The 11,699-nt window shown below is 40.2% G+C and overlaps 1 protein-coding gene and 1 non-coding gene across 5 annotated transcripts in view; one reads left to right on the forward strand and one right to left on the reverse strand.

Annotated features, from left to right (window-relative positions):
* LOC126412362 (ADP-ribosylation factor GTPase-activating protein 2) overlaps window positions 1–8,706 on the forward strand; it is an 82,757-nt gene extending 74,051 nt beyond the window's left edge. For all 4 annotated transcript variants that reach the window (XM_050081924.1, XM_050081925.1, XM_050081926.1 and 1 more), the window contains one exon: window positions 8,396–8,706. In XM_050081924.1, the coding sequence (XP_049937881.1) occupies window positions 8,396–8,413 (18 nt within the window). In that variant the 3' untranslated portion in view covers window positions 8,414–8,706. The remainder of the gene's footprint in view (window positions 1–8,395) is intronic.
* On the reverse strand, window positions 2,823–2,897 carry Trnal-caa (transfer RNA leucine (anticodon CAA)). The gene has a single exon. It is a non-coding gene; the product is annotated as a tRNA-Leu (tRNA).
* Window positions 8,707–11,699: the final 2,993 nt, after the last annotated feature.

The following is an 11,699-nucleotide window of genomic DNA, read 5'->3' on the forward strand; positions in this document are numbered from 1 at the left end:
GAACAAACTTGCTTTTCAAGTGAAACCAGGCTTTAGTTATTTTGTCAGTAGAAGCTTGTATTTATTCATTCATTCAACTAACTGAGCATAGTAGTTCTTAAGGGGTATGTGAAGAAGAAGGGAACACTGAGTTAACTAGTTATGTTTTTGTATGAAACAAATCTCTAGTAAAGCAATGGTACACAATACAAACCAAGGTGCACATACCCTAAGATATACATGAAAACAAGCAATAAGCACCTTCATTTCATCATATACTGGAAAACTGGTGCTTTTTTTCACCATTTAAAACTGATAAATAGGTTGCTGTGCATTAAATTGTTCTAGGTGCAATTTACATGTAACTAATAACGCTTCATTGGGAGTAAAATGTCGAGGAAGCATAGTAGTTTGTAAGGGGTGTGTGAAGAAGAAAGAAACACTGGCACATTTTTTGCAATGTTTTGCATTACATTTTACTGAGAAAAAGTGATGTTCATTGGTTAAAATTAAAAGTTGAAATTGCACCTGTGTCACGCATTTTTCACGTCACCATTCTGTGGCTGCCAGATCCAGTGTCACAGCTGGTGCAGCGACCAATCACCACTAGCACAGCTCCCAGCAATGGTGTGCTCACACTGGCTACCACACCACCTCCTCGTGCCAGCTTTGACCCTGGTCCTGGCATCTGCAGGAGGAGGCTAAGGCAGCAGTGCCACATGCTCATTTCAATGACCCCACAGAAAAAGGTGAAAAAGTATTTATCTGAAAATCACTCAAACACAGAGACTGAGTGAAAACTTTCATATATCTGAAGTAACCAACAGGGACTTATGTCAGTCGATTCTCTCGCTTTGAATTAAACCAGTCGAACCAGGTGAATGAGTGAAAACATTCATATTAAGGTTGCATCTGACAGAGACTTGTTTCAATCAGTTGTCACACACTGAATGAAACCACTTATACTGAGCGAGTGAGTGAAAACTAACTGACATGGCTGCAGACTGGTTTCATTCGACTGAAAAAAAAGACGGGGATGAAAAAACAATTGACTAGCCTATCAGTTGTTGAAAACAGTTGGTTGTCCCATCACTATTTGAGAGTGGAACGGCTCATTTTTAACTTCCAGAAATGCAGTACACAGCGTAGCTCTTTCATACTTCTTGAAATGGAGTTTGCACCGTGAGGCACTACTAAGGTATCACACACTCCAGACTTCAGTATCCAACTCTTAACTAGTGCTTGTGCTACAGTAGTGGCCTGTTGGTCTGAAATTGCTATCATCACCAGAAACAGTGAAAAGTGGTAGATTATCGTAAGCATGTTCCTAATCCCTGCAGGTGTTTTGTTGAAAGGTCCATCTGTCTAAAGCCTTAGCATTTGAAAACCTTTGATGCCTTTGGTAGCGTCTGCAAAGTGATTTTCTGATGTGAAATATCTGCTCTTTTTGTCGTGGCACACTGTCTCTGACATAGTACTCCACATTGCTCTTCTTATTTCTCCAACGAAACTGGTCTAAAATACTTCTGTTTGTTGCATGCCGGCCAGCATGACCTGACAACGCACTGTAATGAGCTTTTTGTAACAATTCCTTTTGGACATGTGGTCTGCATTTTGTGATCCCCGCACGACAATTCCTCATATATGATAAAGTGTGGCTGTGACTTAAAAAACCTGACAGTCTTTATCCTCTGTCTGTGCTTGTTGTCATTCCTACAAACTCTTGCCCACTGTACACAGCAGAGCTACTTTGCAACTCAGTGTGTCGGCATTTGTTACTTGGCTTATGGATGACCTCATAATCGAACTCTGTGGCCTTGAGAACCTAACATGTTGGGTATTTCTCACAGACAAAGCAACTATTTCGAGGACACATGATCAGCCACAATCAAACTTTCTACCATACAAGTAACACCATATTGTAACACTGTATAAGACTGCTAACATTTCCTTTTCAATTGTCTTGTAGCTACATTCCACTTTATTTAATTGCCACGAAGCATACGCTGCTGGACATTCAAGTGCGCTAACCACGTGACCCAAAATACAAACAACTGCTTCATTACAACCATTGCATGTGAGGATGGACTCTTTTTCAGAATTGGGGTAAACCAATTCCAGATCCAAAATCAGTGCCTCCTGTAATTTCTCAGATGCTAGCAGACACTCCTGTGTCCACTGAAACCTTGCACCCTTTTTGAGTAACCTGTTCAAAGTTTCAGCTATTTTCGCAAAATCCTTCAATGAATTGACAGTAGCAGTTATGCAAACCAGTGAACAGCAACATTTGTTTTGTTCCTTGTGGTGATGGAAAATTTTGATTTGCTTCCATAAGAACGATCGGTCTGCAGACCATGTTTACTAATTACTCGTCCCAGAATGTTAACGCAGGTTCGGGCGAAATGGCACTTTTCCACACGCACTGTCAGAACTGCTGACTATAACCTACTAAACACATCCATCATTCATGTCACATGTTTTATTATTATGTCATCTATATAAACTATAGTGTTCCTAAAACTTCCTGGCAGATTAAAACTGTGTGCCCGACCGAGACTCGAACTCGGGACCTTTGCCTTTCGCGGGCAAGTGCTCTACCAACTGAGCTACCGAAGCACGACTCACGTCCGGTACTCACAGCTTTACTTCTGCCAGTACCTCGTCTCCTACCTTCCAAACTTTACAGAAGCTCTCCTGCGAACCTTGCAGAACTAGCACTCCTGAAAGAAAGGATATTGCGGAGACATGGCTTAGCCACAGCCTGGGGGATGTTTCCAGAATGAGATTTTCACTCTGCAGCGGAGTGTGCGCTGATATGAAACTTCCTGGCAGATTAAAACTGTGTGCCCGACCGAGACTCGAACTCGGGACCTTTGCCTTTTGCGGGCAAGTGCTCTACCAACTGAGCTACCGAAGCACGACTCACGTCCGGTACTCACAGCTTTACTTCTGCCAGTACCTCGTCTCCTACCTTCCAAACTTTACAGAAGCTCTCCTGCGAACCTTGCAGAACTAGCACTCCTGAAAGAAAGGATATTGCGGAGACATGGCTTAGCCACAGCCTGGGGGATGTTTCCAGAATGAGATTTTCACTCTGCAGCGGAGTGTGCGCTGATATGAAACTTCCTGGCAGATTAAAACTGTGTGCCCGACCGAGACTCGAACTCGGGACCTTTGCCTTTCGCGGGCAGGTGCTCTACCAACTGAGCTACCGAAGCACGACTCACGTCCGGTACTCACAGCTTTACTTCTGCCAGTACCTCGTCTCCTACCTTCCAAACTTTACAGAAGCTCTCCTGCGAACCTTGCAGAACTAGCACTCCTGAAAGAAAGGATATTGCGGAGACATGGCTTAGCCACAGCTTGGGGGATGTTTCCAGAATGAGATTTTCACTCTGCAGCGGAGTGTGCGCTGATATGAAACTTCCTGGCAGATTAAAACTGTGTGCCCGACCGAGACTCGAACTCGGGACCTTTGCCTTTCGCGGGCAAGTGCTCTACCAACTGAGCCACCGAAGCACGACTCACGTCCGGTACTCACAGCTTTACTTCTGCCAGTACCTCGTCTCCTACCTTCCAAACTTTACAGAAGCTCTCCTGCGAACCTTGCAGAACTAGCACTCCTGAAAGAAAGGATATTGCGGAGACATGGCTTAGCCACAGCCTGGGGGATGTTTCCAGAATGAGATTTTCACTCTGCAGCGGGGTGTGCGCTGATATGAAACTACGAGGTACTGGCAGAAGTAAACCTGTGAGTACCGGACGTGAGTCGTGCTTCGGTAGCTCAGTTGGTAGAGCACTTGCCCGCGAAAGGCAAAGGTCCCGAGTTCGAGTCTCGGTCGGGCACACAGTTTTAATCTGCCAGGAAGTTTCATATCAGCGCACACTCCGCTGCAGAGTGAAAATCTCATTCTGGAAACATCCCCCAGGCTGTGGCTAAGCCATGTCTCCGCAATATCCTTTCTTTCAGGAGTGCTAGTTCTGCAAGGTTCGCAGGAGAGCTTCTGTAAAGTTTGGAAGGTAGGAGACGAGGTACTGGCAGAAGTAAAGCTGTGAGTACCGGACGTGAGTCGTGCTTCGGTAGCTCAGTTGGTAGAGCACTTGCCCGCGAAAGGCAAAGGTCCCGAGTTCGAGTCTCGGTCGGGCACACAATTTTAATCTGCCAGGAAGTTTCATATCAGCGCACACTCCGCTGCAGAGTGAAAATCTCATTCTATAGTGTTCCTAGGCTTTAACCCTCTTAAAACTTCATCCAATAACTGATAAAAAGTAGCAAATGCATTTTTGAAACTGAGTAGCATCCAATTATACTGGTAATATCTGCATGGTGCTGTAAATGCTGTCTTTGGTATATCCTCAGGTGCTTCTTCTAACTGATGGTAACCACTGTTATAGAGATCCATTGTGGTAACATGACACTGACCCAAATTATCCAAGGTCTCCATAATATTAGGGATTGGATTAGCATCTCCAGCAGTTTTGCATTCAGAAACTCATAATCACAGCAGAACCTAAACCCTGTATATCTTCATTCCATTTAATGATTTTTTTAAGCACAATAACTATATTCGTGTTCCATGGGCTGTCACTGGGTTCTTTGATCCAATCTTGCAGTTGCTTTTCAGTTAACTCCTCCATTAATGGCTGTAAATGTCTCACCATATGATACAGTTTCCTATAAATATTTGTACTATGCCCTGTAGGTATAAGGTGCTGAGTTACCAGAGTCGCTGGTGACCACAGAACAAGTCGCTAAACTTCAACATTTCTTCTTCCACAGCTGTGTCCCACCTTCTTGTGTGCCACTACAGAATCGGTGGTTTGCACATGGCTGATATCCAGATTCAACCTACCAAAGTCTTCTTCCTCTAATATTTCCATAATGGTTATCACTGTTCTCTTTTACAGGCTAACTTCACCTCTGCAAAAGGTATCTTTGCTAACTAGAACTATATATTCTCCATTTACTTGCAAGTGTTACACAAAAATGTGAACCATCCAGCTCAGCCCGTCTTGTCAGCTTTTCCTAGCTCACACTACACCAAGCACAGATTGCTAGCCCTTTTAAATTTGCACTGTGAGAGTTTCTCGATAGCATGCAAGTGGTCCGTGTTACAAAATGTTACTTTCCTTGTAGTCATACTGCGTTGGTAGCATTAGCTATTCCATGCTCCTCAGCCGTGTACAGTCTTGCAAATGCACATCCAACAGGAGTGTTTGGACGTAATGTCAACAGTACTGCTCAGTGGCTTACTTGATCAGCACATCGCCGAGCTTGCCTCCCTTGCCTAGCTGAGGCTGGAATAAACCTTTAAAAATTTACGATTCTCTCACGCACAGGTTGTTTAAATAGTCTCTCTGTTTAGTCTCTTGCACTATATTGTCAAAATAAGTAATGTGATTTGGTACAGACAGTACGAAAATTTCGGGATATTGCTGCAAGATAACGTGTCTTTGAGGCACTAAATAGTAATAATTAATAGTATGACACTATAGACTGTTGACAGCATGAGATATCAGGTACAGTGAAATTTTGATCATTTCCTTGATATGGAGTGGTACCCCAGCCATATTTTTTTTTAAAAATGTTTTAAAGGTTGCCACCTTGGCTGTTGTGGACAAGTATTCCCTTTATTGCATCTTGCACGAGGTGTAGTTGCAATTTTGTAATGTAATTTTAGAGTGTATTGACACACACTACACTTGGAGATGGCGTGTAAGGCCAGAATTGGAAATTCGTGCAAGACTTAATAAAGTGAAAACTGATTGTCAACAGTAGCCATGTTGCAAATTTTTAAAATGTTGTTCAACAGTGGGATGTGTTGGTAGGCATCTGCAACATGTAAACATTTCTCCTCTGCCAATTTTAGTAGTATCTCTGCTAGTTTGGTATTGGTTAAATGTCTGTTTCTGATGGTGCATTTACTGTTGCCTTGAAATTACTGTATATATGTAACATGCCATTCCTGTGCTTGGTAAATTGCAAGTGTCCGTGAACTAGAAACTACTGCTTGCAAAATACTTTGTTTGTGGAGTTAGTTCAGTTATTATTTTACATGATCTTTCAGAGTAAATGAAATTGATTGTGATTTAAAAAAACATTATTAGCTGTGTAATAATAAGTTGTGTGTACCATAAAACCCGAGGATTTGCTGACAATTGTAATGGCTGATACAGTATAGTTTCTTAAATCAGATTCACCAAATCTGTATGTTGTGAACATCTGCTTTATACATTACTATGATAAGCATTAGTTTTGTGACTTATTTGTTGAATGTGCAAGCCAAGAATGTCCCTAGGTATCTGATTGTCCACATAACCCCAGACTAAATGCATAAATTTATTAGCACTATGGATGACCCCATGTCCAGCTCGGGAGATTAATTAAATTTCATTTATCTAATTGGGTACAAATTAACTTTGTGATCCAATATTATGACCCGATGACCTTTGTGCCATTCCTGTAGGGCTGTTTACTCCTCCGCGTGCTGTGCTTACCATTGCTTCTACACGCAATCAGATTTCATATTGCATGTTGATACTTTATGTGCACTCACTTTTTGCATGAATTTGGAAATATTGAAGGCAGGCAGTATTAATAGTTTCTGCTATCCATGCCAAGATGATTTCTTGAGCTGCGCTGGTTATCGTTGCGAGAGCCATGCTGTGCCTGCGTGGCTACAGTTCATGCTTTGGTGATTCTGCAGACTTGTGTAGATTATGAATCCCTGTGAGTTTTTGTCTACAGTATCCTCTGTTATGGAAAACTCCCTATGTTCTACTTTTCAGATAGTTTCTGTTGCATATTGATCTCCGCCTCTTGAGATTTTGAAGTTGGGCAGTTTCAGTGCTACTTGGCAGACTTGTCTGATAAGCATCACATTATGACACCACGTGATTGGTTAAGGCTGTGCGTCCTAGTTACATCTGAGTGTTTCAGTGATTGTTGGCAACACTACGACTATGCTGAAGAGGATACCAGAAAGTCTATACACCACAGCCGAAGTCATCACCAATGTGAGCAGTCAGTCTTGAAAGAATGCAAACATGTACTGGTAGATGTAACAAAGAATTCCAGTCGATAGTGGCGCAGCAGAAAGAAAATTACTGTAGCTCAACACTAGACAAAGTAGTGGCACAGCAGAAAGAAAATTGCTGTAGCTCAACAGTAAACAAAGAACTCTGATGAGCATTTGTGCATTCACTTAAATGCTGGTATGATGGCTAAAATTCAGCAAAGAGGGCAGATGGCTATAATACTATGTGACATGAATTTGTTGTTTGCTGAAAGTATGGCTACTGTGCATAGCAGTGGACACTTGCAATGAGGGCTTTTGATTTCATTGTGGTCAAGTGAAGGAGATTTTTGTGTGAACCAAAATGTTTTCCACCGACGGGAATGCCAAATCTCTCTTGTTTATAACAGGAGAGCTTCAAATTATTAATTTCTGAAATAGCAATGTGTAAGGCAGATATGGCAGTTGCCTGGTTTGTAATTTTAACCCTTTGATTTTGAAACTAAAAGATCTTTAGGAAAAGGGGAAAATATAAGAAATCAGAGAAAAGAAAATGGTAAGATGAACAAGTGCTGGAGGGAGGAATGCCAAATTCTGGATAAGAGAGAGAGAAATTTCAGGAATACATTAGAGCAGCGAAACTTTCGAAGACTGTTTCAGCAGTAGGTGAACAATCATCAGGTGCCCTCTTTCTATCCTTATTCTAACTTTGTAGTCAATAGCGTCAGGTTAAATTCATTAGATTTGTTACTCATTATGCAAATAGGGCTTCTTACAGTTTGTCATAAAGCATAATATAATTTATATCAAGGGAAACAATCAATTATTGATAAAATTATTTAATTGGATAGATAAAAAATGTACTCGCCAAGCGGCGACAGCACACATACATTAGACTGTTGTGATTGGCAAGCTTTCAGAATCAGTGGCTCATTCTTTAGGCAGAAGGGTTGAAAAGGAAGGAAGAAGGGTGAAGGAATGGGACTGAAGAGGCCTTGGAAGGGGTAGATTTTGGGAAAGTCAACCAGAATTGTGGGTCAGGGGAGACTGATTCAGTCTTACCTTCTCGTCCCAAATGGTAAGTCTCCTCTTACCTGCGGTTCTGGGTCACTTTCCCAAAATCTAACCCTTTTCCAAGACCTCTCCAGTCCTTTCCCTTCACCCTTCTTCCTTCCCTTTCAAACCATCCGCCTGAAGGAGCCACTGACTCCGAAAGCTTGTCAATCACAACAGCCTTTTTTGTGTGTGCGCTTTGCCACCGCTTGGGGAGTAGATTTTTTTATCTATCCAATTAAATAATAATATAATTTATGTTATGCCCCGCACTACTACTTATTGAGTAGTTTTTTTGTGTTTACCTGAAGGATTGGAGCTAATATAACAATACCTTTTCTTTTCAGGATCGATACGGGTATTGATGGATTGTACCATTTTAAACAAGCACCATGAAAGAGGCATGGCAAACTTTAGTCTATGCCCCTGGAAGAGTTCATACAAAGTGTGCCTTGATATTTTTACAGCCGAATTTATTTGAATAAATTTGTGTCATTCCATTTTGTTTTCAGATCATATTTGAAAGATAAAAACTGGTGAATGTGCAAAGATATTTTATTCTTTTTCTTCTTTTTTTTAAAAATTTTGTTTACAATTAAAATGTCAAATATTGTACAGATTCAGTATGTAAATATTAAAATAAAGTAGATACTGTAGACATTGTTCTTATGTACTTGCATTCATTAACTACCAGTTACTCAGTTTGATATGTAAAGCTTATCAAATTGTCCCCCCCCCCCCTCTCTCTCTCTCTCTCTCTCTCTCTCTCTCTCTCTCTCTCTCTCTCTCTCCCCCCATGCCTTTGTTCCATCATTGTATTATTTAGTTGCAGCCCATTCAGGTGTTTCAAGGTAAATTTAATGTATTTTTTTACGTGATTGTTCATTTTTTTTTCTTGTTCTCTTCTTCTTTTTCTCTTCCCAAGACCTCTTCATTCTTTAGCTGTTTTCCTATTTCATTATCTGTGTTCATATTTTCCTGGTTTTCTTCCTTTCTTTTACTTCAGATTACATGTTCATAATTTTGTGTCTTTCATTTATCAGGTCTTCTTCTGTTTCTTGAAAACAATTTTTTTTTAATTTATCTGTTTATTACACCACAAATCCTTTTTGTGAGTGTTCTTGTTCATTCTTTGTATGTATCCATAGAATGTTAGCCAGTATTTATGATCATGTCTGTTAGTCTGTGCGTTCATATAATTCTTTTTTTCTTCGTACATCCATAGCTGAAATGGAGGACAGTGGGACGTCAGCTGGTATAAATTTTAATTAAAAATTAAGGAATTCCTCCAGCTGTATTTAAGGTGTCGATTTTATTTTGGCAACTAGTTTCAACGTTGTAACAATGTCATCTTCAGACCCATACATTCATTGATGCCACCTTCCACTCGGAGCACATCCATATCTCACCACTGACTTCTAATATCTGCCGCATGCAGTTGACGTCAACAACTGTATGGGCCTGAAGTTGACGTTGTTAAAACATTGAAACTAGTTGCCAAAATAAAATCGACACCTTAAATACAGCTGGAGGAATTTCTTCATTTTTAATATAAATATAATTCTTTGGTTGGTCTCGTCATCCATTTACCATCTCTGTGTGCTGCTTCAAAAATTTTTCCAAGGTTTTTACATTACAGAGAAACCCTGCATTTACACTTTTCAAGGGATTTAAAAAAAAAATGGTGTTAAACACAGGAAAATGTAAAATGTAAGAAATAACATTTTAAGCTGTAAAAGTTACATGTAGGATACCACCTTGCACTTTATGTATGATATATGTACATAACAGGCATCAAAAGACTTCTCAGGGACTTGTTTATTATCTAATAAAAACAGCTGATTTAACTGGAACTGATAACTGCCTGGGAAGTAGGGACATTTGACTCAATTTCATATGTCATAATCAATGTATTTGAAAGCCTGCAGCTATCATTCATTATTTAAATAATGAAATACTGTACTAATTACATATTTTTTCATGCTTAGCATGATGCATTTTGAGAATTTTTTTCTCACTGTCAAGTGCAAATATGTAAACAAGTATTTTGTGTGGTGTTGAATATGTGTTATTCTGTGTCTCTTGCACTGTAGTCGTCTTTTTGAGGTTATCGGGTACTGTGCCTCATCAGTTATGTAGAAAACCACACACACATGCAAACTATCACTCACATTGTTTGTGTAACATCACAAAAAATACATACATAAATATTGCACTTGACAATGAGAATAAATTCTCAAAACACGTTTTGCTCAGCATGAATAAAATGTGTAACCGGTGCTGTGTTTAAACTAAAAACAGTTGAGCAATGCAAAGTGAATGATGGTGTCAACTAGCGCTCCAAGTGGCCATACACCAAAACACACTAAATATGGTTCGACAAAGGTGTCACGATGATCACAACAATCACTAAACTGCGTTTGCTTGGTAGAGACAGTTTGGAAATGCTTGTGATTGGTCATGATATCTTCATTCGAACGAACGTAGTTACTCCCATGAGCTACGGCGCCAAGTAGAGCCTGGCAGCGGTGGGAGATACGACACAAATCGTTCCAACTTTTACACGTTTACTGGTTCAAATCCATTGAGTTGAATGCCCTGGTGTCAAGAAACGTAACCATTAATATTTGTAAACACCGCTGGGTGGCCAACATTATGCCAGTATCATTTTTTCGTAATGCGTAAATTGCGGGACAATTATAAATATGTTGACACAAAATCAGATGCCATTTAAGGTTGTGGGCATAGGAAATTTGATGAAACTGATAAAAAAAAAAATGTCTTAAATGGCGGTAAAACATTAATTCAAGGAACGAGGTGTGAGGAAGTATTTCTGTGTGCTCTAGTACTTTTGTGAAAATGTACAAATTCAATTCCTGCTGAGTAGTTGAGAAAAAAATTATTACTTTCTTCTACTGGGCTAAAATTTAGTGTGGCCAACTATGAAGTTGTATTTCAGACTACTGAGTAGTGATGAAATGTATAGTACTGGTCAAGCATACTAAAGTGTTGAATAAATTGTGGATTTTCAATTGTTTATTGCCTGGTTAAAATTGTGGTTCTTTGGACAGCGGGTTAAAGGTTCTGTGCTTACATTTACTACTTGTGAATAAATGGACTAGAATGAACTGTAATTCAGTTGTCACTTTATGTCAGAAACTGTGTTTTAGGGAGATTTGGTAGCATGTGTGTTGCCAAAGTGATAATGCAGGTTAGACGTTTTAGCCAAGAACTTTTTTCAAGTAAAAGCTTAATAGCTTCAGTCAGATCTGATACAGCGAACCTTTTTATATATATATTTTCCACGTGGGGAAAATATATCTAAAAACACAGATGATGTGACTTACCGAACGAAAGTGCTGGCAGGTCGATAGACACACAAACATACACATGAAATTCCAGCTTTCGCAACAAACTGTTGCCTCATCAGGAAAAGAGGGAAGGAGAGGGAAAGATGAAAGGATGTGGGTTTTAAGGGAGAGGGTAAGGAGTCATTCCAATCCCGGGAGAGGAAAGACTTACCTTAGGGGGAAAAAAGGGGTATACACTCGCGCGCGCGCGCCCACACACACACACACACACACACACACACACACACACACACACACACACAGGCAGACATTTGTAAAGGCCTGTAATGTTTGTAATTTC

The sequence above is a fragment of the Schistocerca serialis genome, chromosome 7 (assembly GCF_023864345.2).
Source record: "Schistocerca serialis cubense isolate TAMUIC-IGC-003099 chromosome 7, iqSchSeri2.2, whole genome shotgun sequence".
In the NCBI taxonomy this organism is placed as follows: Eukaryota; Metazoa; Arthropoda; class Insecta; order Orthoptera; family Acrididae; genus Schistocerca; species Schistocerca serialis.